We start from the raw sequence: 26,121 nt of genomic DNA on the forward strand, positions 1-26,121 counted from the left end.
GAGGATTTCAAGGGCCTGTCGACATCATTCGTTCTGGGCTGTAAGTACAAAATCCTTTTCTGAGCTTCCCCAGGTTCCTCTTTTCTGACCCCAAAGAGTTTAGGATCTTTCATTTATTCGAATGTCTACCAGCATTTTTTAGCGATAAAAACATGCGTTATCGTTTACTCTTTATTGTTCTCTTTCTGGAATCGAAGAGTGACATACAAAGAAGCTCATGAAAACAAGACTTGATCTCGATGTTGCATCGCAGTCCCTGATTGCAGCAGGGCATATCCACTTTTTACTTTCTGTATTTTAACGTTTTCAACTGATTTAAATTATTTATCACTTTGCGTATCATCCATTGATTGTTGCGTATGTTGAGAAGGTCGGGGAGAAATATTAGAAGGAGAAGGCGTAGTAGCAGCGTTTCCTGCTGGTTTAGGGCCTTTGTTTTTCTGCTCCGGCTTTGGCACGCCCAACTCGTCTGCTCTGGTTAAAGCAAGGTTCAATGTCTATTTGATCCACTTAGCCTCAAGAGAAACATAAAAGACTTTCTATCTCGGTCTCCTTACCATTGCCAATCGATACTCGAAATCATATTTCGAGTGTCGCAATGCTGTTTCCCAGAATGTTCTGGCACGAGTCTTGTAATCTAAACCCCAGGATGTTACGCCGGCCTCCCTGGAATTATCGTATATATACAAGTTGAATATTGCTTGATACATCTTCAGCGCTGTATGATAATTACCAGAATGCAAAGGGTATAATCCATTTATCGGTTGTAATCTGATCCTTGTGGTCGATAATCCAGTTAAGATGGATAATAGAATCGCGATATCGACCCATTGCATTTTGCAAAGCAGCCTTGATTAGTAAAAGTGTGCCGCGCTGATCGTAATATTGTGGAGGTGGAGTTTCCGGCAGCAGTTCGCGGGTTCGAATACCATATTCCGTACGTTCTGCCTCAACGATGCGGGTCAGAGCCAAATCTGCTACTGCCAGACTTTGTTCCAGCTGTGCATTGTCCATAAACTCAAAAGCATTGAATATGCATAGATATTCTAATGCGCACACATTCATGTCGAGATCTTGATAACCTGATGCTTGGAACGACTTCACCTTGCGTAGTACGTACTGCTCCATGGATGCTATGCTGGATGTCTTCGCACCTACGAGTTCTGGAATCTCTGCAAATGCAATAATAGCTTCCGTGCGCTGTCCCATCATATCCAAGCAGGCACCATGCAGGTAACGAAAGATGGCTGGCGACCAGTAGCGCTCCTTGTATAGCATCTCGAACACTTTGGCAGCTTCTTCCCAGTTATGGAGCATCATATAGTTAAATCCAATCTCGTAACTGCACAGGTGCAGTGTTTCTACTTCTGCCCATTCGTTCTTGCTTATTTCAATCGCATACAGAAACGATTGTGTAGATAGACTAAGATTGCGAGCCAATCGCGAAGTTCGGCCGGCAAAGTAAAGGAAAAAGGCGGAATTAGGATAAGTCTTTTGCGCATCTAATAAGGTCTAAATTGCGTTGAGAAAAAGATGCATACAGCTCTATGCTGATAGTTGCTTACTTCTATTGCCGGTTGGGTGTATATATTTGAAAGTATCTGGGGACACAGGCTGGTGAGTGCAGTGTAGTAAGCCAGCAGCCTAAGGATCTAGTCCATTAGCAAAACATTACTTATTAGATATGCATGTACGTACATGAGCGATGCCATGGGTGAGCGAATACGACGCTGCTCAAGGCAAAGTTTGAGCAGAGCAAAGCCTAGATGCTTATCCGCCTTCCAACCAAACGCAGAAACTATACGTAAGATCTTTTGCGGAAGCGATGACAAGACTAAATGCACAGCCCCTATTCTGTCCAAAAGGTTAACAGCGTTGTCGCTGTAGTTCGAGTATGATACCTTACCCAAACTGAATACCAGATACAGTGTCCCTGTCTATAAAATCATTGTAATTCTGCCCCATACGCTTGTATTCCTGCCACACTAGACTGTAGCTCGTGTAAGCTATATATAATATTGATTATTTCAAGTCAGTCGATGTTGTTTGCGTCCGATACCATACCTCGACGCAGATTAAGACCGCATTTAATGTAGCCTACAACGCTCTCTTGAAGCAGCTGTAAAATGGCAATTTGAAGGCAACATTCAGCCTTAACGACATGTGCTCGAAGAACTCCATTGGGTACAAAAGTGACTTGCTGTTGATCAATATCTCGCTTGGTTACTGGCTTTGGGCTAGATGGCAGCCCGTTGCTTCTCGAGTATTTGATGTAATTGTAGTAGGATGTGAAGTATTGTACCACTGTTTCTCCCATGTTTCTTTTTGTTGCAGCGTCTATCTGTGCAGTTGCCAGACTGTACGTTGTTGTTAAAACCCTAATTGCGTTGTCGGTCGCTTTGTCATTCAGGGTCTGCGTAACTCGTTTTCAGTAATAGATTCCAATCATTTTGTGTCTTCACTAACCATCACAGCTATATTCACGGTCATATTAGGCAACTGAGTACTAAGATCGTCAACTAGCACTCACCTTTTAAAAATGCCATTGATCCCAATCCAAATGCATGCAATGGATCGCTAACAGGATACGACGAGGTGATTAAAGAATGCCATTTCTTTTTTAAAGACTCATATTATACCTCTTTGCTTCACGCTCAAAAAGCTTTTTGGCCTTCATGAACCGGTTGTTGAATAAATGCCTTACTGCCCTTAGAACGGGTTCGTCTGTAGGATTAAATTGATTTAGATATCCGAAGGAAGACAAATGACATGCATACATACCTGCTTTTTCTTGTTCACGAGGAGAGAGGTTATTAGATTTGATGTTTTTCAAATCGATTCCATGTAAATCTATGAGATTTGCACTGAAAGACTCGTTATCCAGGATCTCATCACTCGATCGACGGCTAAGGGCTACTGAACCGAAATTATGTCGCGGAGGTGGTGATCCAGGTGTAGGTGGCATTAATTCATCACTTTTAGCCTTCAAATCGTCTTCGTTCACCACAGACGCTTCAGGCGTCACCTGTGAGCCATATTCATATTCGCTTCCGCTTTCTTCTGGTGATGATAGATCGCCGCTATGAAGTTCCTCGGCAGCTGCACTGTTACTTTGTCCGTTCACAGCGTTTGCTGCTGTCTCAGGGACAGCTGCTGTTGTAAGAACTGTAGTTTGCAAGGCATTTATCACCATTTGAAGCTCTTGTCGAGGAATGTCATCCTGATGTTCATCATCGCTCGATTCGCTGCCTGTGGAAATGTCATCCGCTTGATTGTGGGGATGAGTGCGCGACTCCGCAATGATCTGGTTTAGTTCCTCCTCTTGCTCCGACACTTGCAGAGTAGCAACCTGTTCTGCCGAAGGAGTCGTTGTTTTAGAATCCTCCATTGACTTGAAGATAGAAAGAAGTGAAAAAAAAGAGGGTAGGAAAAGCTCGTGATTCTTTCGATTTATTGCGCTCTGATTTTCGCGCTTCGTTGCACACACTCTCCTTCAAATCTGCGCTAATCATGCATTTTTTACGGGCGAGCATGCGTTGACTTGCTTCGGTTGTCTGCATCCAAGAAGCACAGTAAATCTTCCAGCTAAATTAAATGCCGTGAAGTAATATCTTTGACCTTATATACATCCATCTTCCAGCGGTTTTGCATACACTACGCTTTTGCAAAAAGACAGCGCCACCAATTCCAATTTGTCGGATCAGCGCCCCGCAGTTTTTTAAATCTTTTGGAGTTTAGCATGATATTAGATCAGTAGACTCAAATTAAAGTAGCATAGGACGATGTCTGTTATTAGTCTTTTATGGGCTCTTTCGATGTCACGTCTGTAGTCGACTTGGTGTGGCATAATTATACTATCTAAAATGCATATTTTACGAAGAACGAGGCTGAACATCTCCTTACATTTATGCATGCTCGTTGGGAGTTCCTAGAATTTGGTTTTTTGGCGTCAGATAAATGTAGCGTACACTTGAGATATTAAATGACAGGCTCCAAGCATTGTAGAAAGCAATCAATTCATCTCTCTTAAGCAAATTCATTTGTCTGATTTACCCTCCATGTGGGCTTTCTCAATGATGCTGAAAGCCATATCTTAGTCAATAAATCCTTATAGTCCTCCAAAGATTCATCCCAAATTGCAGTCAAAATTTGACAAAATTGAGTTCGCCCTGATAGATCTTGCGCAATAAGAATAGGCCCTACATGGCGACATAATAGATGCATTGCTCATGTGAGAGCATACCATCTGTAGTTATTCATTATCCATGTATAGCGCCGCTTCAGACAGCATTGGAAAGAGACAAGCAAGGGAAAGACTTCAAAAAGTTTGCAGGGACCTATTTTAGGCATGATTTTCTAAGCAAAACATCTGTAAAATTCTGAAAATGACCTGTCTCCATGAAGACTCTTACTGTTACCTCTGCTGGACTGTAGTATATTAGACATGTCCCTACTTTGTATCATCCATCGACGATGATTGCATATTCCTTTCTTACGTGCGAGAATATCCGTCGATTGACTAAGCAAGACTCCTTGTAAAGATAGGTTTGATCTAACGTCCAAACTCTCATGTTATTTTGCGCAAACAGCGCAACCGGCAACTGACTCTACAACAACCATAGACTTGATGTACCATCATGACTGACGAACCGATATACTGACTACGACTTGCCTTGCCATGTATCCCTCAATATGCAAATATTCTCCTTCACGAAGAATCACAGTAGTATTGTTCAAGGGCATCCCGGAGATTGGTTGCCGCGCCGGGAGCACACAAATCCCCGATGCCCGAAAATAGCACAAAGGAAGCGGACTGGGAAAAGATTGGAGCAGCTTAACAAAAAACCGACCAGTTTAGAGCTCCAAGAAATATTAAACACAAGAAATGAATGCAATCATTGCATTGAGCAGGACTTTACGGAAGAAGATAAAGGAGTCGACAAGCAATCGCTGACCTGTTACAAACTTCGTACAAGTGCAGGAACAGAGTTGATGAGGATTCCTCCAACAAACCACACTACCAAGATAATCAGCTAAAATCGTGATGAAACTTTGGAGTTTTGCACTTGACCAAATTTGACCAAGCGCACTTTGGGCCCGCCCGATGTCTGCCCAAGGAAACTTTTTTTTCTTTTCTTGCCAAGCGCTTCCTTTCTCCGTTCGTCTATTTGCTTTATTGTAATCACCGGCAGTACTCCAGCATAACGAATTGAAGTAGCAAGAGCGACTAAACGAAACTTTTCAGACTAGTCTTTACCGCGTTTTCTCAAAGCTACTCTCCTTAACCGCTCTTTCAGTGCTTGACATCCCTTATCCGTTGTTCCGATCCGTCACAATGGATCCGTCAGAACTCAAGGGTGAGATTTCTTTGCCTACCAAACGCACAAATGCAGTTGCAAACACACCGGAAAACACAGCGTACAAGCGAAACGGTGGCACCAGGGCAGTCAACAACGCTCGAACGGCAGATGGTACAGGCTCGGTGCCTGAGTTCATTCAGAAGCTTTTCAGGTGCGTTTCTTGCTTACTGCAGCCCACTTGCCACTGCATTCGGGACCATCTCGTGAGAGGCTAAAATTCGCTCTGCATACTTTTCTGTAGGATGCTCGAAAACAAAGCTTTTAAAAATACATTCTGTTGGGGACCTGATGGTACCACATTCATTGTCAAGGACACAATCGAGTTCTCAAAATCAATTCTGCCGAAACACTTTAAACACTGCAACTTTGCAAGTTTTGTGAGGCAGCTCAACAAGTATGATTTTCATAAAGTGCGCAAACCAGACGATGGCCACAAAACTCACGGAGATCAGGTAAGACGCTATTCGACAAAGTGATTGGACTTTATGCATTAACTGTGAACCTAAAAGGCATGGGAGTTTGTACATCCAAAATTTCGACGAGACAGGAAGGATCTTTTGGAAGAAATACGCCGAAAGACGCCCGGAAAACAGAAAAAAGAAGAAGCCTCGACCTCCGGAGCATCTAATGTGGCCTCCTCATCGACGAACCCGAAACTCGCTCAGTCAGCACCGCAAAATGCTTCCGTGATCCAAACCGATTGTGTACAGAATGGAAGTTTGACAGACCATACACAGATCAAATTGGAGACGGTACCGTCTGACGCTTTGGATGCTGTTCGACAGACAATGAATACGTTGCAAGCTCAGATCGATCAGCTACAAGTTCTGCAGAATAACATGGATGCGAAAATACAGCAACTGAATCATAGTGACCGCCTGATTTTAAACGAATTCGTCAATTTGAACCAGAGCATGGTTGCCAAAGATAATCTTATTCGCCAATTATTACATGTGGCTGTCAAGCAGGAGCAAGCAGGCGCTTCAAACGAGGAATCGAATGGGCAAGCCGCACCCATATCATCGCTTGCATCCTCTGGTGGATCAGAGACTCAAAAGTTGCTTGACACCTATACGAGAATATCACAAAGTAATGCAGAGCACATGGAGACCATCATGAAGCGTTTAGAGCAAGTTAACAATGTACCGACATCGTGGTCGGAACCAGAAACCTCTACATCGCTTCAGCATCCTGTTCGGCAAGAAACATTCTTGTCTCAACAACCGACAGTACCTTCCCAGCCGCTTAAAGGCCAACCACAGACAACATCGCAGCCTATGAGCGTCTCTCCAATCGTCCAACCAAGTTTCGGTTATCAAGATCAAGCGGCGGCAGCTGCAGCTGCAGCTGCAAACATGAATGCAGGAAGTTTGATTGGATCGCATGTTCCTCTGAAGAATGGTGATGGTCTTGCTTTTGTTACTCTTGGTCGGTTGTCATCCAACATGTCTTTTACTGATAACAGACCGGCATTGGAAATCAAAATGCAACCCGAAGCGTCCTCATCGCAGGAGCCTGTCGTAGCGACTGGTTCTTCATCTGGTCAGGTGCCATCACAAACAATACCAAATAGCATGAATGCCAAAAAGAAAGGTGGCATCAACTGGAGTGTACCTCCACGTGTGCTCCTTGTCGACGATGATTCAGTTTACCGAGATTTGAGTGGTAAACTACTCCAAGTAATCGGTTGCAGTATCGATCTGGCAAAGGACGGTGTTGAAGCCATTCGTAAAATGGGCGCAGAGAAATACGATCTTATTTTGATGGTATGTTGCGCGTTGCATATGTTAATATGAATTTTCTCTGTCTAAAGGGTTGCTTTCGCAGGATATCGTGATGCCAAATCTCGACGGTATTTCCGCAACGCGCAATATTCGTCAGTACGATTTGATGACGCCTATTATATCAATGACCTCCAACTTCACCGATAACGATATTATGCAATATGTCGGCAGTGGAATGACCGACATTCTTCCAAAGCCATTCTCGAAAACAACGCTTTACAACTTACTCGAGAAATACTGTGCGCATCTTAAAGCTATCCAACGATTTCAAGATCCAAACATCGTTCACAGAGGTCTTGGCACAATCAATATGCTTCCGCCTTCCCAAGTTACAGAGCTCCCACCTGAGAACGAGAATACGAGCGGTAATGCTAGTTCTTCCAACAGCGGTGGCACTAGCGGCATCAATACAATGGCTGCACCGTACGTTGAGGATATCGGACCGGCATCTTCAGCACCACCTGTAATAACTCAGCCGCAAAGCACTGTGTCCTCTATTCCTCAGCAGACTGTCAATGGTGCTCAAGACTATTCGCAACAACACATTTCGCACTCGATTCCGATTAACGATCCTCCGCAGCCTGCAGTCTCATACCCCGTCGCAGTAGATACCATTCCTGCCGTGCCTGCCTCTTCCCTTGCACCTCAACATCCATCCACCGCTTCCCAATGGTCACAACCTGCAATGGCCGCAACGACACCTCTGCCTGCGCAAACTGTTATTCCGTCTAATGACAGCAAGTATATCTGGCCTGTGCCAATGCCAACCACACCTTTACCACATGAGTTTACAACAGCCATGCACGCAGCGCAGGACGCTCACGAAACGAAACGAAGAAAGCTGAATGATTAGTGTATATACGAACTTGCCTATTCTTTTCCATTCTCTTTTGTAAAAGATTATTTTCAGATCTTGTTTATGTAACCTTCACCATGAGTAACCGATTTTTACCAGTTTAAAATTGTTACAATGTGCTTTTTTTTTTCCAACCAGTATATTTATAGATTCTTTTTCATTTCACTATGCAATTTGCAACCCAAAGCCTTATAAGGGTTCAGCCACATGAGAGTTCTTCCATTCCAATCCATCTCAAGCATCTTCCTTGAGGTGCCTTATCTGTTGTTGACAGGATGTGTACGGAATCCGGTTCAACGATAGCGTGAAGTTGTGGGAGAAATCCGGGCTTGTTTGCCTATTGGAGAATCCGATGGAATTTATGCGCGATTGTGGAACACATGGCAAAGAGAGGATGCAAGCTGTAAAGTGATTCAACTTGTCTGTATAAATATGTTGTGTGAGGGCATTATGGAAATGAAAATGAAATGGTCAGGAGCATCAGAAAACAAGGTACGTTTGGTTCCTGTCTACAGTTAATTAATGGGACAGGTACCTGGAAGCGTTTTTAGAAACCATCATTTAACCCACTGGATCACCGTGGTTGGGAACCATTGCAGCTACGAAAGTGCTTGTCTGCTTCGCTCTCCTGCCCATCGTTGTACGAGTATAGCGCAACGCAGCAGCTCTCCAGGCATTAAAGCCTCAAGTAAACGGACACATGGCACAAATCCAGGCAGCTCAACTGAAAGGCGATGTTGATGCTGTGCGACGACAATCCCAAAAGATTTCAAGCATCGTTTAAAGCGAACAAACGCGGATCCTTTTTTATCATTCACCCTTCCACTCGTTCAAATACTCGTCATAGTCTCCTTCTTTATGGCACTGAAATCCATGTCTGAACTGCCCCTACCAGGTTTCCAAACCGGCGGGTTGACACGGCTTACTGATTTTGATATATCTTGCCCGTTTCTTAGCGGTGCCAATATGCTGAGCATCATAGAAACTGCGAATCGAGAATCTGCTACGACGTCGCCGGCAGCTGCTACAAACCAGCAACTACAGAAAAAGCCGAAAACTCGTTCCGGTTCTTAGCCGTTGCAACCGTGCCATTCACCATGTGGATGCCAAGTGTAAGTTTTGAAACAATGAAGCAGTCATCGTAGAACGGAACATGTAAACTCAATCGGTCCTTTCAATAGTACTAGATCACTTCAAACGCATTTTCGCTGTGTCCATACGCAAATTCTGATTTACTTTTTCAAAGTTCGTTGCTTTTCTGCATGTTCTACAAGCTTCTTTTCTACAAACATACCCTGTATAGACAAGTCTGTTAGCAAAATACCTAGAGTAATCGTATAACTATTCATACCTTTCGCTTTCTCACGGTATCCATGTATTTTCTGGCGAGATTCTCCCTGTCTGCCTTTTCACCCAAATCTTCCAATTCTTCTTCAGTGGTAGGCACCCAGAAAGGATCTTGGTCGAGCATTTCAAATCCACTAAAGACCAATTGCGGACTAGCGGCTCCAGAAGTACGTTTCCGAATTTCTTTAAATGCTGAGTCAGTGGACTTACATGTGCAATGCTCTTGCTTGTTCACTCACCATCCGGAAAACCGAAACTTTCGATGACTGGCAGCAGTGCATGAATTTGCCAGAATGGCGTACCGTCTTTGAGATCCTCAGACACAATCTTGCCTTTACGTTTGGATATAACACCGTAGACACGACCCAGAACTTCCGCTGATGCTTGGATATCGCATGTGTACATGGCGAGGAACAATCGTGGAGACCAATCCAGGAATCCCTGCTTGCAAGCTTCCTTCATGGCTGAGATGACCTGGCCTTGAATTAGACCAAGCTTGGATCTAGCATCTTCAATTTCATGTACTTCCACATTTTCGACAATGTAGCATACACCTTGCACCGGTTCTGCACACAGCGGACCTGCGAGGGTCGATAGTTGGAAACCAGTTTGAATATGGAAATCAAGGTCCAGCAATCCTAGGCTTCCTTTTTCATATGAAACCTCTAGAACTTCGTCCTTGTGTTCTTCGGAAGCAACCTGCCAACGACTGCTATCGATCTGGAAGTACGATTTACGCACATAGCCAGGGATGCGATTCACTAGCAGATTAGGTCCAACGCGGCGGGGTCCAAATGCCCAGATTCTTGCATTAAAAGTTTATGCGCATTAAAACATGTGAGCCTTCTTTATCAGGAAACTTTAGACTTACTGATCTACTATGCCATCCCACAAAGGTGAGGAATGCTCACCAAATTCTTTCTTCAACCTCGATTGGAACTCTTCGGCTGTCAGAGTATTTTCATCTTCCATCACAGTCAACTGTTCTTGCTCAGCATCGTCTGCAGGTGCCTCATGGTTTGTCTTGTTCGCTTTCTTCTTTTCCAGCATAGACTTTATAGCGGCTGAGTTCTTTATCAAGAAAGTTGTTACGTTTGATGGCAAAGGAACTGTGCGGACTTGGAGAGTAACGCATTTGGAAGACGCAGTTATTTGTATCGTGCCTCTAGGTAGCGTTTCGCCATCCTTTTCTTTTGTAGATGGTAATTCTAATAAAAATATCATGAGTCTATCAAATCTTCCGTAAACACACGGATTCTAGCTCACCTCCTCGAACAATGCTCTCACGGAAAGGTACAATGGGTGGAGAGACATGGATATCAATCTTAGCAAAGCGTTCCTTAAGATCACGCAGGCACCGTTCCAGATGCAATTCACCAGCAGTGAGGATAACATGCTCGCCTGTTTCTTGCAGTAAGACTTCTACACAGGGGTCAGCTTGATTCAGTAACCGGAGTCCTTCTACCAGCTTGTCCATATCCCCTGGATCTGCGGGTTCCAAAGCTACGCGGACAATGGGAGGTGCCTCCATCCGGATACCAGCCATATTCTTGACATGTTCCTTGGTGCTTGCGAGGGTACCATTTTTGAGGATATGGCCTTCCAATCCTCCGATACCAAAGACATTGCCAGCCGTTACTTCCGATAAAGCTTCCAATTCTCTGCCCATGATCAGGTATAGGTTTTCGACCGTGATCTCGGAGCAATGCTGATCAGGATACTGAGGATCGTATTTTGGTCCCATGACATATAATTTCTGACCGACCCGGATTGTGCCGGAATATAGTCTTGCAAAACCAATAATGCGCTCTCCTTCTTTCTCAACGGAATCCTCAATGCTTTCACCATTTTCCGCTGACTCAGCCTCCAAAGGTACACCAGCATCCAAAACACCACTGGCCTTGAGCTCACGTTGTCTTCTACCACGCTCTCGCATTTCTTCCGCAGTCATTTGCTTTCGTCGATTTTCAGGTAGCAATTCTACTGGAACGGCAAACATCTTGCTGACATACGCAACAGCAGGCGCGTCTTTTGCTGTATCACATTCAAACAATGCCTTTTCAACTTCGTTGGATGGCTCGATAGTTTGCTCGTGAAGGGTAGGATATAGCATTTTAGGTATACGGAGACGCTGAGCATCTGATGGAGGAGGCAGTTGTCCAATGATTGATAATAATACGCATGTAGAAAGAGGAAGCCATTGTGAAAAGATTGCTGTCAAAAGGGTTTGTGTATCACGAGAACGCATGTCTCTCGGTAAGACCTTAACGTTGAGAGCTGACACAATTTTCTCCACGCGCTCACGATTCCTAAGTAAAAATAAACATGTAAATATCTCCAGAGTATACAAATGAGAATATATACATGAACGTACTGTTGGATCACCACACTGTCGTATACAGCCCAAATATTTTCAAGCACAAATTGCACAAACATAGGCTTCAAGTTGCGACCTTTCAGATGTTTGTGAAGAATGACTCGCTTAGCTTTCGAGTCAAAGTAATAATCGCCCCACAAGCACTTTTGCAGGACGGATTCCTTGAATCCCAGCTTCTTGTAATAGATGCTAGCAAACTGTTGAACCCTAGATACAGAATAAGCATAAATAAGACCATCGATACCGAACAGAGGTTACAAATATCAAAATGCTTACCTGAATGCCCAGCCGTCGATGGCACTCGAGAAGATAACATTGCCTCTGCTAGGATCAAAGTAAATATCGGAATCGTCCCTGTCTTCAATACTCCAGTCATATAATTTATTCTCGAGTTCCTCGTCTTCTGTAGCTTGCGACGCTTGCACACGGCGAGCTTCATCTTCCATCAAGTCTCCCGTAAAGAAAGTAGCCATTATAGCGTTGGCTTGTTCGAGAATGCGTGTGAGATGGATATATGCTTCATAAGGTGTCAGTTTCAATTCAACAATAAGTCTGTCCATCTTGTTCAGCACCAAAATCGGTTTCACTTTGTCGATCCATGCTTGTCGAAGTACTGAAATCGTTTGTGTGCAGACACCTTCCACTACATCGACCAAAACGAGCGCACCATCACATAGTCGAGAGGCAGTAGAAACTTCGGAAGAAAAGTCAACATGCCCTGGTGAATCGATAAGGTTGATCAGGTACTCGCTTGCTACCGTCTCGTCACCAGCTGCCCTTAATAGTTTAAAGTACAGACTGATCGCACTGGATTCCATTGTGATGCCTCGCTCCTGTTCGTCTTCTCGTGAATCTAGATACCGTACTTTGCCGGCCATTTTGGAAGATATAATGCCATTGGTCGCTAATAACGAATCCGACAATGTCGTCTTGCCGTGGTCTACGTGAGCCAATATACATATATTTCGAATGTTTTTCGTATTGCGCTGCAATTCAGCGAGCTGATTTGGTGTGATTGCTGGCATTAGGTCTAGTAGGTTTCAAAAGGTCGTATTATTCAGCTGAAGGGCAGGACGACAGACGTATAACAAGTTGCAGTAATGCGGGAAATGCCCGCAGCCCATTCCGATGCCAAAGCCACACAAGAAGTTCCATTTGGGATTTTCGGGCTGCAGGAAAACGAAACTTTCTTGACTCTAAATCACGATGCCCAAGAAACAGCCAACCAAAAAATCCAGCAACGGGAACAGTGAGGTCAAGAGTGCTAAACCGATCGCAACCAAGCGATCGACAGTGGCCCAAATAAAGAAAGCTGCATCCACTGTTCCTGAACAGAGATCTACACCTGTCAAAACCCGGTCGAAGCAGCCAGTTTCTGCGACAAGTGATAAAAGAAAGCCTACAAACACTCAGACGAACTCTGAAAAGAAGGCAGGAACCCCTTCGCAAACTGCATCTGCCAAGTCTCGCAAACGATCAGCCTCTGTGGTAGATCGGACAGAAACTGAGGCTACGGAGGATTTCGGTACAGTGTCCATCGACGCAGAGTCGTCCGACGAAGAGAATGCAGGAGAAGAAGAAATTAGCGACGATGATGAAATTCAGGAGTTTCCCGACTTGAATCTTGAAAGCGACGATGATAGTGAGGATGGCGACGACAACGACGGCGACGTCGATGAAGAGAATGAACAAGAAGAAGACGATGATGATGATGAAGAAGACGACGATTACATGGCAGGAGACAGCTTGGATGAAGAAGAACTTGATATTCTGGAACACTCAAAACCCGAACTGTAAGTGATTTGTAATCCATTGATGGCGTATGAACAAACCGCTAAAGAAAGTTGTGTCTATGATAGCGACAAATATATATCTGAAGATAACAGCCAGCATCCCAAATTACCCGAAATTGAGGCAAATTATGATAGTGATACATCTACAGAAGAGGTAAATACTGAATAACTTTATGAAAGAATTTTGGATTATATTAACTTGGAAATGTAGACTGAAAATACAGTTGGTAATATACCAATGGAGTGGTACAAAGATTTACCACACATCGGCTACGACATTGATGGAAAGCGTATTCTTAAACCTGCAACAAGTGATGAACTCGAAAAGTTTTTGGCAACAGTCGAAGATCCTGATTCTTGGAAATCGGTGCACAGCGAGAAGGAAGGAAAAGATATTGTCTTAAATGATGAAGAGCTGGATATCATTCGACGACTGCAGGGTGGCGAGATTCCGGATGCAGATTACAATCCATATGAGCCTACGGTGGAGTGGTTTACTAGCAAGCAGGAGATCATGCCTTTGAACGGTGCTCCCGAGCCTAAACGCCGTTTTGTTCCTTCCAAGTGGGAAGCCAAGAAGATCATGAAGATCGTTCGTGCCATTCGAGCTGGTCGTATCGTTCCTCGCAAACCTAAAGACGAAAAGCCTCGATTCTACAATCTATGGGGTGACGATGATCAGCCACACAAGGATCACATTATGCACGTTGCCGCTCCAAAGATGCCATTGCCTGAGCATGACGAAAGTTACAATCCACCTGAAGAATATCTGCCTGACGAGGATGAAATTAAAGAATGGCAAGAAGAGGACGAAGAAGATCGCAAAAAGAACTATTTACCTACAAAGTAAGATTTGAAAGACGATAACATGGCAGAGTTGTATCTGATTATTAACTTGATCCTCCTTTGGAAAGATACAAGAGTTTGCGGCATGTACCTGCATACGAAAATTTCGTCAAGGAACGGTTCCAACGATGCTTGGATCTGTATCTGGCACCACGTGTTCGAAAGAACAGGGTAAGCTTGGTGATACCGGAATATACATTATACATTTTATTCATACATCTTGCATAGCTCAACATCGACCCAGACTCCTTGCTACCAAAGTTGCCAAGTCCAAAGGATTTGCGTCCTTTCCCCACACATCAATCCCTTTCCTACGAGGGCCACACCGCTCGTATTCGCTCCATTTCAGTACATCCTTCCGGTCTTTATGCACTTTCTGGCTCAGACGATCAGACTGTTCGCTTATGGGAGGTGTCCACTGGACGATGCTTATTCCTATGGCAATTTGGTGCCGTTATACACGTTGTCGAATGGAATCCGAACCGCGATCTATGGCTGTTTGCGGTTTCTGTCGGTGACGGCAAAGTCTTGCTCGTCTCTCCGCCCAAGCTGTGCTCAAGCGAAGAAGCAGCATTTACCGATCAGTTTGTCAAGAATGGTTTTGCAGTTGCGAATGATTTGGACGAGGAAGGCCGGACAAAGAAGAAGCTTATGGAATGGGAAAGAGTATCGCCAGAAGAAGAAGAGAAATATGGTTTCAAGCTGCGATTGCAGCATGAATTGGCTGTCAAGCAGATCACATGGCACAGAAAAGGCGATTACTTTGCAACTGTATCACCCGATGCAAAGGGCCGCGCTCTTTTGCTCCATCAAGTCACCAAGCACCAAAGCCAAAGGCCATTCAGAAATCTCAAGGGCTTGGTACAGCGAGTTGCTTTCCATCCTACAAAACCAGTGTTCTTTGTTGCAGTAAGTAAAGTCGAAACAAGTATGCTCGATCACACTCTTAACATTACACCCTAGACTCAAATATCCGTGCGCATGTATGATCTGATGCGCCAGACACTGGAAAAGAAGATGCAGCCAGGTGCTAAATGGATATCCAGCATTGATGTCCATCCTGGCGGTGACAATATCATTGTGGGTACATATGACAAGAAGGTCTGTTGGTTCGATCTGGATCTTGGTGCCTACCCATACAAGTCCCTAAGGTAAAATTGCAAGATTAAAAGACCAAAAGTTGATAGTAGATTAAATAATGAATCTATAGATATCACACTATGGCTGTCCGCAACGTCGTTTATCATCGCCGATATCCTTTATTTGCCACAGCATCTGACGACGGTACAATCCAAATTTACCACGGCACTGTATACGATGATCTGTTGCAAAACCCGTTGATTGTACCAGTCAAAATATTACGCGGTCACGATATCAAATCTTCATTGGGTAAGATGCCTTTAAATCCATGCTCTTTTGATCGTCGGACACTCACCCTTCTATTTAAAGGTGTTTTGGACATCCAATTCCATCCGACTCAACCATGGATCTTCTCCTGCGGCGCAGACAACACTTTCCGTCTCTGGACTTAAAAGTAAAAACGCATTGCATCCTCCACATCTCTTCGCATCGTAGTCATTAGATTTACCATTTTCGATTAAACGTGCTCACGTATTGACTAATTCAGAGTTCAGTGTTTCTGTTTTTTTGGGGGGGATAAATGTTATAAATTCAGGGAAATGTCCTAGAAATCATCAGCGAGATAGTTTTCTTCATCGACAAAGGATGTAACAACAGTTCTGTCAGCAAATTTACGCCCAGCCAAGGCGCGCAATGCTGCTAATGCTTGCTCCTTTGCTTCATATCGGACAAAAATCTGTATAAAGAGCGTAAGACACTGGCAATCCGTATCGTCAGAATGAATTTGCATACCTTGCCAAGACCTGGAACTGTCTTTCCAGACTGGGGTCGAGGAATTTTCATGTCGATAATGTTGCCAAACTTTGAACATTCCTCTCCTACATCATCCCAGATGTCTGCATATAAAAAATATTGCTTAGCTAAATCATGCAAAACTAGTAATCTGACGATAGCATTTTACCTTGGTATTCGTCGTCATCTTCAAGTTCTTCAGGTGTGACCATATTCATCAACTGCAGGACCCTTGTCGCATCTTCATCCTTTACGACCATAGGGGTGAAGTTCATATACAAGCCTCCAGGCACATCCATTCCCTGTTTGGCCCCGACACTTGCACGCTGTACGACAAGTTTTCGATCGCCCAGTTCCATATTATTCAAACCTTCACATGCCAGATCAGTGACACTCGGATCAGCATACTCACAGAATGCAAATCCCTAAAACATGGTAAGCAAAATATGAAATATTGTGAATATCAACTTTACAACCTTTGATTGCCCTGTTGCTGCATCCTTGACCAAGTTGAACGCACGCAATTCACCAAATGATTTCAACAACTCTGTGACCTGATCTTCGGTCAAATACAAAGGTAATCCACCAATGAAGATCTTGTTGGGAGTATCTGGAACGGCTGGATCATGCACTGTCAGTCACCCTGTTTTCATTAGCAGCATATCTTACTAACCTCCCGCTTCCATGTAATCGCCACCGGGTTGGTAATCCTTGGGACGACGGATTTTTAGTGTCTCACCCTGGAATGCTATACCATCAAATTGCATAGCAGCAGTAGCTTGTTCTGGCGTTTGGAACTATATGAAGTCTTAGACATCGAGAGAATACATATCTCGCTATAATTCTTTTATCCATGATTTACCTCCACAAATGCATAATTCTTATCATGGTTGATCTGAACAGCGACCACACATTTTCCTTCCGCGAGTGACATCTGCTGCATAGTGCTGTTGAAAAACTCTTCTACGGCCTTTTCATCAACTTCGTATGGAATTTGACCCACATACAAGCGACGAGCTTGGCGAGCCAAAGTTGCGTTAATCGCTGCCGGGCCCGCTGCTCCCTGGGTCACTCGGATTCGCGAACCATCTGCCATAAGGGCACTAGGAGGTGCGAAAGATTGTGGTGTACGAGTACCGACCACTTGTCCCGGCAGAGGAAATAGACCTTTAAGGAAAAAGCCAGTTGTAGCCAAATACCTATGTAGTAGCTACAGCATAAGACTTACCAGTCTGTTTAACTTGTTCGGCCGTCATTCCTTCCATTCCTGGTGGTGGTTGATCCCAGTTATTAAGTTTGCGTTCGCGCTTGTGAAGAGGGACGATGTTATCGTCATAGCGACGGGAGTAGCTGCTGCTTCTGCTGCGGCGCCTTCTAGGACTGGATTTGCGTGAGCGTTTATAATCCCTATCATCTCGATGGCTCCTATAGTATCTATCTCTAGACCGGTCACGACGTTCTCTTGAATGTCCTCGTCTTCTCCTATCATCGTACGAGCGATCGCGGTATCGATCCCTGTCTCTGTCCCTATCTCTGTCTCTGTCTTTGTCCCGGCTTTCGCGATGGCGGCGTGAATAGCTATCGTCTCGACGATATTTATCATCACGGTGATATTTGTCTTCTCTGTAATAGTCGTCACTTCTATAATATCCGGCGCCATCGTCCCTTGCGTATCCACCATCTCGGTGACGATCACCTTCAGGATAGGCTGAAATCAAACATGAGGATCCGGGACTTTACACTTCTAATCACACTGTTTTACCTTTAGAGTCGTATGAGTATAGTTGCTCGTTGGGTACAGACGAATAGTCGGGCGATCCTTGATTCAACTCTTGACCTACAGAGCTTAGAAAAGAACTTGCAAGATCGGCAGCACTCTGAGCTGCAGGTGCAAATCCGTTAGTCTTGGTATCGCTTTCATAAGTGAAGACTTAGTTACATACACGCTGGTGGTCTAGAGTCGTAGCTGTCATTCCACGACATGATCAGATTATATTGCGAGTCGTCTGCGAAAAACCGAAACCTGGAGCGGGGGGATGCCCAATTGGAGGTTGTTGGGCGTGTGACTTGCACAAGTGGATATAATGTTTCTTCAGATGCTGTCCAACCAAACAATTGCATTTATTCAACTGTGACGGACTTGGCTAGGTTTCTAGGGAAGTCTACATCGACACCTTGCAAGATAGCAAGATGATAAGACAAGAGCTGAAGGGGAATAATATTCAGCAAGCCCTGCAAACAGTCAACTGTCTGAGGCACACGAATGGTCTTATAGTCCCTAATGATATTATCGTCGCCATTATTGCAAATAATGATAGGCTGTCCTTTTCTTGCTGTAACCTGCTGAAGAGCGCTTTGCACCTTTGGATATAGGGAATCGCGTGTCATAATGAGAATAACAGGCATATTTTCATCCACCAGAGCCAAAGGACCGTGCTTCAGTTCACCAGCAAGGATACCTTCGCTGTGCATGTACGAAATTTCCTTAATCTTCAGAGCACCTTCGAGGCAGGTGGCATTCTGATATCCACGCCCCATGACCAGCAGACTGCGTTCCTTGGAAAGGGTATCGCGTGCAAGCGTTTGCAAGTTTGCGTCTTCAGCCAGCACCTCCTTAATATGACCAGGAAGGCGGTAAAGTCCATCAATAATTTCTTTTCGGCGTTCCATCATCGAAAAGCGGTCTTCAGAAAGCTGGATAGCCATCATCACGAGTGCAATGTACTGCGAAGTATATGCCTTTGTGCTAGCGACACCGATTTCGGGTCCGGCGTTGATGTGGACACCACAGTGAGTTTCGCGGGAAATGGAACTACCGACAGTGTTTGTGACACCAACACACACAGCACCGCGTTCTAAACAGTATCGCATGGCCAAGATAGTATCAGCAGTCTCGCCAGATTGGGACACGAATATGCAGACATCGTCGCGGAAAATAGGCGTGCGTCTGTCCAGAAAATCAGAAGCAAGCTCGGTTTGGGCAGGGATTTCAGTAAGCTCTTCAAAGATGGCACGTGTCTGTATATGCACAAGATTGATAAATATACAGTTGCAACCGTTCGTGCCTTATAATCCTTACCGCGAGACAGCTGTGGTAAGATGTGCCGCATGCAATGAAAACGATGCGTCTGGCACGGCGCATAATCGAGAGATAGCCACGCAGGCCTCCCAGAGTGACCTTGTGGTTCTCAAAATTGACACGACCACGCATAGTATTGACGACAGACTCAGGCTGCTCGTAAATCTCTTTCTGCATGAAATGATCAAAGGAACCTTTCATGATCTCAGCAAGTTCCATTTCCAGAGTATGGATAGATCGGGTGAGGGATTCACCATCCTCGCGTCGGAGGCGATGGACGTGAAGCTCTAGATACAAAGTTAATATTGTTTTAGTTAACGATTGTAAATACTAGTATAGTTACCGCCTTCAGCGATGTGGGCAATATCGTCATCCTCAAGATACAACACGCGCTTTGTATGTTCAACGATCGCCGCGGCATCGGAGGCAAGGAAGAACTCGATAGGTTGAGGCATTCCATCCTCACTCAAAAAGGCACGCGATTGGCTACGGTGCAATTGAGGATGAACGCCTGCACCGGATGAAAGGAAATTGTTTGACTCCTTTGCGGAAACTACCCCGGTAAGTGAAGTGAGTCCAATCTAGATTTTCGCATTGCATCCCGCTGTAACCATATACCTGCTTCTGCTTCAGCGGGGTTGCCGAATTCTACATCGACAAAATCAACTTTCAGCTTTTTGGCTGTCTTTACGCCAACAAGCAAGGGAGAGCCTCTGCGGGTGGCAACAATTTCGTTGGGGTAATGGACGCTCTTGAAGATGAACGCGAAACTTCCTTCCTACATGGTCGCGAACAACGAGTTATAAATAAATCTGCACCGGAAACCAAAGCAGTAAAGCTTACCAGCTCCTTGACGACGGATTTGACGAGATTCGTGAAGGTAAGCTTCTCCTTTTGCGAATCGTAGATATATTTTGTAAGTTTTGCGACGCATTCAGTGTCCGTCTCGGTCTCGAATGTGACCCCTTTCTTCTCCAACAAAGTTTTGATTTCCTTGTAGTTTGTAATGATACCATTGTGAACCATAGTAAACTCGTTGTTTGGATCCGAGCGGTGCGGGTGCGAGTTGAGCTGGGAAGGCTGACCATGTGTGGCCCAACGCGTGTGAGCCTTGAGTAGAATCTTGTTACTACCTATTTTATGCATAGCCCAATCAGATGAAGGATACTGACCATGCCGCAATGACTAATAAAAGTCTTTGAAAAGTCGATTTGCTGCTCGCTCACTAGTTTCTTTAGAGCAGCAACTTTGCCCACTTGCTTCACAATGAGCACTTCATTTTCCTTGTCGCCGTCAGCAGCGAGACCTGTCAAGTTTCGGGATAACTATCCGGGTTTCCCATAGGGCTGATAAAATGCCACAAACCTGCAGAGTCGTAGCCACGGTATTCGAGGCGAGACAGACCGTTGACAAGTGTGTCAAGAATAAATTGCCTGTCTCTCTCAATCAGGAAATTGAAATATCTTGGTTCGCAATGTCAGTATATTATATGTAAGGAGTATAAGTTGCGGTCTGTCCGCGCGTGTTACCCAAAAATTCCACACATCACAAACTTGCAGTGAGTAGGAGAGTGGGAAAAGGGAAGAGCTTTGAAGAAAATGATCCGAGCATTTTAAATGTTTGCGCCCAGTTTGCATCACCACTAATTACGGGTCCGCGGCCTGCATAAACTTCCCCGGAGACTGCATACATATTTGCCGCGGAATGGTTTAAATGAACTTACTGCATCCCGAGGGAATAGTCTCTAATATTATTTTACACATGACTGCCGCGGATAATGGGAAATAGTAGAACGCTTCGCTGGCATGGACAAGAACCTGGTAGGGAGGAACGCACGGACCCGCAATTCTCAGCTGCGAAACTCGTTTTTGTTCCGCCAAACGATCAGTGGCAAGATCTGCGAACATGTGCGGTCGTTTCGCCTGCTCTTTGAACAACACAGCACTGCAAGAGCGAGTCAGGAGAGAAGCAATTGACCCTAAGAACGGCTGGAAAGATCAAGACTTCTACTCTCCCAGTTACAATGTCGCACCGAGACGCTGGATTCCTGTTATACGCTATTCGCAAGATAACTACCTGTTGCAAACCATGGTTAGGTATTATAAATAACAATCATTACTACAGCACTGATCGTACCTTTAGAAATGGGGATTTATCTCGAGACGTGCTAAAGAATTGCCCGAGCACCAAGTAAGCTTCCACATCAACATCGCAAAGGAGAATACGTTGAACTGACTGTCGGCGACAAAAGCCAATAAACGCAAGAGATGACACTCTTATCTATCAGCATTCGATGTTCGATAACGCGAAAGACGATGGACGTTGTATAATTGTCGCAGAAGGGTATTATCCCGTACTACCCGTTGCATGTTTCTTTGCTGACGATGGGAAGTTTAGTTTTTACGAATGGAAAAATATAAACAGCAAAAAGAAAATACCATATTTTACAAAACGAAAAGACGGAAAATTAATGCTGTTTGCTGGTCTTTGCGACACATCAAACGTCATTCAAGGTAGTGTCGACTATGCTGCAAATTTATTCCTTAGAAAATTATACATGTTGACCTAGTTTTTCCTCGCAGGAGAGCCAGTCACTACATGCACCATCATCACTACGGATGCTTCCAAAGAATTTTCATCCATTCACGACAGGATGCCTGTTATTCTGGATAATGATAATCTGGACCAACTCAAAACATGGCTGAATCCTAGCCCTTGGAGCAGCAAACATGAAGCTCTATTGAAACCTTTTGAAGGAGATTTGACAACGTAAGAACATATACGGTTGATCATTTAACAGGGCTGTAATTCTTCTCCATTTGCATGTAGCTACCAGGTTACAGATGCAGTTGGATCAATCAAGAATAATTCGTCTGATTTTATCGTGCCTGTGGACCAGCTCAAAGGCTCAATCACCAGCTTTTTCCAAAAGACCAGAAAGCCGCAGGATAGTGATATTGCCAAAGAAGCTAAAACGGACACCAAACCATCGACAGGTAAAAGAGAACGTGAGGAAGACGACAATATCCAGCGCAAAAAGAAAATAGATATACAACACTATTTCAGCTAAACTTTTGAATAAAAAGGATTACATGAATATCGCTAGAGTGAATGCGCCTTCATTGCGTATAATAACTTTACTGTGCAAACAAGTTAGATCTAATATCTAGATGGATTGATAGCGACATTATCCTTGCCTGTGTTCATATTGAACAGTAATAGTTGGATATTGCGACCTTCCCTGCGCCTCGGCTGCTGGCTCAAGTAGATCTCTAGCTGTGATGGCTATGGAAGAGACAAAAGCTGCTGCCTCAGATTTACCAATGCCTCTCGCTAAATAAGCATGAGTGAGCTGCTCCATTCCACCGCCGCTGTATACTACGGGTATGCGTACTTCCTATACAAAGCCCGTTTTCGTCTGCTAACACAACGCCCTTGACACCTTCTCGGCTTGAGCTATGCAAATGGTACTTTAATCAAAGTTTAAACACCATTCCTAGCAAAGACATACATGCTGTCGAGAGTGTTGTTCAAATCAGTTTCCATTCTGCGTGCAAGCAGCCGCGGAGCTCAGCAAGCAGGATACTTGCAGGATACCCCGCGCCTCGATTGGATCTATCCTGTGCACGATCGAGAGAGGGTCCCTTGCTGTACAAGCTATCTTGTACTATCCTTGAACCTTTCTTTCAACTTCTTAGGCATCGTTATGAAACTTCTTTTACCGAGGACGATGCATGCAGGGATAGGAGAAAACACCACTGATTTTACGATTTTGGATCAGTCATTCCCTTATTTGTTTCCGAGTTGTTATTTCGCACATATATATTAGCCCACGGTCTCGTTGCCGGCTGTTTGGGTAGCATGTGAGCAAATTTGTTCTTTTTAATGCTTCTTGAAGAATCAGTGCACGTTTGAATGATCTCTCGTTGACATGATATACGATAATAGTTATTAGTACCGTAGGTGCCCGCTGTCGAAACGCTCGTATGTTATTTAATTATATACAGCATAGTATGTAAATACTCTTGTTTATAGGTGGTGTTGCTGCAAATGGACGAGAAATACATACCACCTCCGATGGGAAACCTGTACTTCAAAGAACTGTTGCATAACAATATGGTCACGCCCGCCTTATGTTTTATATCTCGGTACAATTGATGTTTTCGGTGGATGGCACCAGTTACCTCTTCGCCTATAATTATTTGCTTCTCAAAATATAAACTTTCAAATGGATGTAGCTCTGCATTGGACTCCTGTTGGAAGCCAAGTTGGTGCACGAAGTTACTTGAAACAGATCAGACTGCTGATCACACATCTTTGCGACAGTGTTGAAATCTTGTGAAACACCATTAAGAACTCGGAAACAATTGCACATAAATTGAACCCGGCCCAACTAGCGTTGTTGTCTAAGCTATTAGTAAGAACAATAGAGAAAGTCTATATATTCCTCGGTGACAACATTTTTGTACGAAAGCAGCACGTCTTGTCGAGATATTGCGGACCTACCGGATGCGGCTATCCCGAACCATCGCACTGCATAACCCGTGACAACCAACAATTTGGTACATTATAAAATGCGAAGTAAAAAGAGCATTTTTTTCGAAAGCATTTTCCTTTTCTCCTCTCAATGGTTCACTCTAGATCCCCATCAATTAGACCACGTCGTCGGAGAGGTTCCAAACGACATTCTATCACTCATAATATCTATGAACCAGAATTCTTTGAAGACGACGAGTACTATTATCCTGCATATCCGCACTGGGAGTATCCTCAGCTATGGCCAGAAGAAGAGTATTCGATATGGTATTACGACGATGAGGAGAGTGCGCACGAAGACGGAAGGACAAGGTTAGAGTACACCTATGATAATATTATTGATGACCGAGGCGAAATACAAAATGACGACCATGGTTTGAACCCGTGGTATCCACTGGGCGGACCGTGGCTGCCGAGTCATAGTCACCACACCGAAGGAAGCCCTCCTCAACGTCGAAAATCATTGACAAGAAAGGAAAGACGCGTTCCCACACCTCACAATGTTCGTGCTCAAACCATGTTTGCAGACGCGGATGATTGGCCAAGCGATCAATCTTTGTTCGTGGAAGAGCAGCATGCTATCCCCAGATTGCAACGACGACAAACCATCCATGTACCACCACCCCCGCCATCCACGCTCGAAAATCAACCACCACTGAGGCGTCGCCATTCAGTATTTGAGCAACCAGCTGATACCAGAGTAAACCCCATGACAGGAACGAGCCAGGCACAACCCATGACGCCCCTATCACCATGGCCTCAGCATCCTCCTCCACCACCACCGCCCTCTCAGCAGCAATTCCCGAGAATACCGACGATAGCACCTGCTGCTATACCATCACGACCACAACCGCCCTCCATCCCCATGATGCAAGCTCAGCTGCCCGCACCGCTGGCACCCATGGTACCCATGATACGGCTACAAATTCCATTACAGTTACAATCGAACATGCTAGGGCCGTTACCTTCCTTGCTGCCACCTATACCACCCGCACTGCAGTTTTCACAGGCACCGCATCCCCATGCTCTAGATACACCGTTTCCGCCACTTTTTGGAATGCATCCACCTACAATTGCACCACCTATCCCTCCTTCCGCTCCACCACCTCCACCACCACCAACAATACCAGCAACAGCACCCGCTCCCCCCACAAATACGGTGCCAGCACAGACTGCCACGCAGACTGGATCCAATCAAGCGTCAAGAGCGAAAGAAACAGGGGAAGCCGCGGCAGCGGGAGCGGTTGCTGCAGCAGCCACGGCAGCAGCGACGCGGGAGATAAAAGAAGGCGAACTTAGCAACAAAGAAGATCAAATGGAAGAAGCGCCAGCCAAGAAGGAACAGGAGGAGGAACCAGTCGCGAACGATGCAAAGAACGAAACAGAAAATAGTGAAGAGCAAGCGCGAGAACAAGACGCGGAAAAAGAAAATACAAGCAGTGTCAAAGAAACTTCTTCAGCACCCGATGTCCAAGAGCGTAGTTCGAGTCCTCCGAAAGCGGAACCCCCATTGCGACGTAGTCGATCATTATTTGGCGGTTTATTTGGAGGAGATAATAGTGCGAGACGCGGTGGAGCTAAGCCAAGGACTGTCATTCAAAATAGGTCCATGTGGCAGCCGGCAGCTGTAGTACCCATGGAACAAGTTTTGCAAAACGCACACAAGCCGCGCACAGCCGGCAGGCAAAGCTTTCTTTACCCTGCCGGTCACCCACTTAACGATCGACTCCAGCAGCTTCCGGAAAGCAAAGATGGATCATCTCCATCAGCGCCAGCGACTGCAACGAGGCTTACAAGAAAGGAATCCATGCGACTAACTCAAAAGGCGAAACGTCTGTCGGGACGATCTCACATCTGGTGTTATCGACCGCGTGAGGAAGCCGGAGAGCAAGTCGTGTGGGCTGCGTTTGATGCTCCTAACCAGGCCAGATTGGATCCATTCCTCCCCGCTGTTGTGCATAATCAGCCGATACGTGCAACACCGTTCACCAATGTTTTTCTTGCAAAGGAACCTGAACTACCCGGGACAACCGTCGTGTCACCTCTTGCAGGCCGTGGATACCATTTTAAAAGCACTTTTAGTAATCATAAGCCAATTGAGCTCGAAGTTGCATGTCTTCCAAACAGTGATAAACTTATGGTACGGTCTGGAGAATCCTTCGATCCAGCACCTCCACTTTCCTTTGCAACTACAAACAATAATAGCATAGCAAACAAATTATGGAATGCATTTTTCTGATGAAAATATATACAAGCAAATAAGCGACATAT

At 44.8% G+C, this 26,121-nt stretch overlaps 9 protein-coding genes across 9 annotated transcripts; 4 read left to right on the forward strand and 5 right to left on the reverse strand.

The window, feature by feature from the left end:
- Positions 1-320: 320 nt before the first annotated feature.
- On the reverse strand, positions 321-3,388 carry VTP01DRAFT_9440 (uncharacterized protein; the record flags this gene model as incomplete). Its single annotated transcript, XM_069388673.1, has 11 exons — positions 321-497; positions 558-666; positions 734-1,512; positions 1,566-1,644; positions 1,699-1,854; positions 1,907-2,006; positions 2,065-2,413; positions 2,467-2,474; positions 2,531-2,577; positions 2,640-2,724; positions 2,782-3,388. The coding sequence occupies 11 exons, from the start codon at positions 3,386-3,388 to the stop codon at positions 321-323; spliced, it is 2,496 nt and encodes an 831-aa protein (XP_069240946.1).
- A 1,947-nt stretch (positions 3,389-5,335) lies between these two features.
- Positions 5,336-7,997, forward strand: VTP01DRAFT_9441 (uncharacterized protein; the record flags this gene model as incomplete). Its single annotated transcript, XM_069388674.1, has 4 exons — positions 5,336-5,511; positions 5,602-5,812; positions 5,870-7,126; positions 7,188-7,997. 4 exons carry the CDS (start codon positions 5,336-5,338, stop codon positions 7,995-7,997), a joined length of 2,454 nt encoding a protein of 817 aa, XP_069240947.1.
- Positions 7,998-9,232: 1,235 nt separating this feature from the next.
- Positions 9,233-12,749, reverse strand: VTP01DRAFT_9442 (uncharacterized protein; the record flags this gene model as incomplete). Its single annotated transcript, XM_069388675.1, has 7 exons — positions 9,233-9,295; positions 9,352-9,530; positions 9,587-10,152; positions 10,219-10,555; positions 10,614-11,656; positions 11,722-11,931; positions 12,001-12,749. The coding sequence occupies 7 exons, from the start codon at positions 12,747-12,749 to the stop codon at positions 9,233-9,235; spliced, it is 3,147 nt and encodes a 1,048-aa protein (XP_069240948.1).
- Positions 12,750-12,930: 181 nt separating this feature from the next.
- VTP01DRAFT_9443 (uncharacterized protein) lies at positions 12,931-15,895 on the forward strand (the record flags this gene model as incomplete). Its single annotated transcript, XM_069388676.1, has 8 exons — positions 12,931-13,517; positions 13,584-13,671; positions 13,729-14,363; positions 14,432-14,534; positions 14,592-15,272; positions 15,327-15,514; positions 15,574-15,752; positions 15,813-15,895. The coding sequence occupies 8 exons, from the start codon at positions 12,931-12,933 to the stop codon at positions 15,893-15,895; spliced, it is 2,544 nt and encodes an 847-aa protein (XP_069240949.1).
- A 152-nt stretch (positions 15,896-16,047) lies between these two features.
- On the reverse strand, positions 16,048-18,218 carry VTP01DRAFT_9444 (uncharacterized protein; the record flags this gene model as incomplete). The annotated part of the gene is made up of 9 exons (XM_069388677.1): positions 16,048-16,179; positions 16,236-16,339; positions 16,405-16,660; positions 16,712-16,854; positions 16,909-17,032; positions 17,098-17,402; positions 17,464-17,943; positions 17,998-18,117; positions 18,179-18,218. 9 exons carry the CDS (start codon positions 18,216-18,218, stop codon positions 16,048-16,050), a joined length of 1,704 nt encoding a protein of 567 aa, XP_069240950.1.
- Positions 18,219-18,356: 138 nt separating this feature from the next.
- On the reverse strand, positions 18,357-20,860 carry VTP01DRAFT_9445 (uncharacterized protein; the record flags this gene model as incomplete). The annotated part of the gene is made up of 8 exons (XM_069388678.1): positions 18,357-19,253; positions 19,315-19,601; positions 19,658-19,867; positions 19,933-20,092; positions 20,158-20,424; positions 20,487-20,620; positions 20,680-20,777; positions 20,844-20,860. The coding sequence occupies 8 exons, from the start codon at positions 20,858-20,860 to the stop codon at positions 18,357-18,359; spliced, it is 2,070 nt and encodes a 689-aa protein (XP_069240951.1).
- Positions 20,861-21,219: 359 nt separating this feature from the next.
- Positions 21,220-22,384, forward strand: VTP01DRAFT_9446 (uncharacterized protein; the record flags this gene model as incomplete). The annotated part of the gene is made up of 6 exons (XM_069388679.1): positions 21,220-21,405; positions 21,457-21,504; positions 21,566-21,657; positions 21,712-21,827; positions 21,897-22,083; positions 22,144-22,384. The coding sequence occupies 6 exons, from the start codon at positions 21,220-21,222 to the stop codon at positions 22,382-22,384; spliced, it is 870 nt and encodes a 289-aa protein (XP_069240952.1).
- Positions 22,385-22,402: 18 nt separating this feature from the next.
- Positions 22,403-22,860, reverse strand: VTP01DRAFT_9447 (uncharacterized protein; the record flags this gene model as incomplete). The annotated part of the gene is made up of 4 exons (XM_069388680.1): positions 22,403-22,454; positions 22,512-22,647; positions 22,709-22,770; positions 22,826-22,860. 4 exons carry the CDS (start codon positions 22,858-22,860, stop codon positions 22,403-22,405), a joined length of 285 nt encoding a protein of 94 aa, XP_069240953.1.
- Positions 22,861-23,941: 1,081 nt separating this feature from the next.
- On the forward strand, positions 23,942-26,089 carry VTP01DRAFT_9448 (uncharacterized protein; the record flags this gene model as incomplete). The annotated part of the gene is made up of 1 exon (XM_069388681.1): positions 23,942-26,089. The coding sequence occupies one exon, from the start codon at positions 23,942-23,944 to the stop codon at positions 26,087-26,089; it is 2,148 nt and encodes a 715-aa protein (XP_069240954.1).
- Positions 26,090-26,121: the final 32 nt, after the last annotated feature.

The sequence above is a fragment of the Rhizomucor pusillus genome, assembly GCF_041956525.1.
Source record: "Rhizomucor pusillus strain CBS 183.67 unplaced genomic scaffold VTP01scaffold_6, whole genome shotgun sequence".
Taxonomy (NCBI): Eukaryota; Fungi; Mucoromycota; class Mucoromycetes; order Mucorales; family Lichtheimiaceae; genus Rhizomucor; species Rhizomucor pusillus.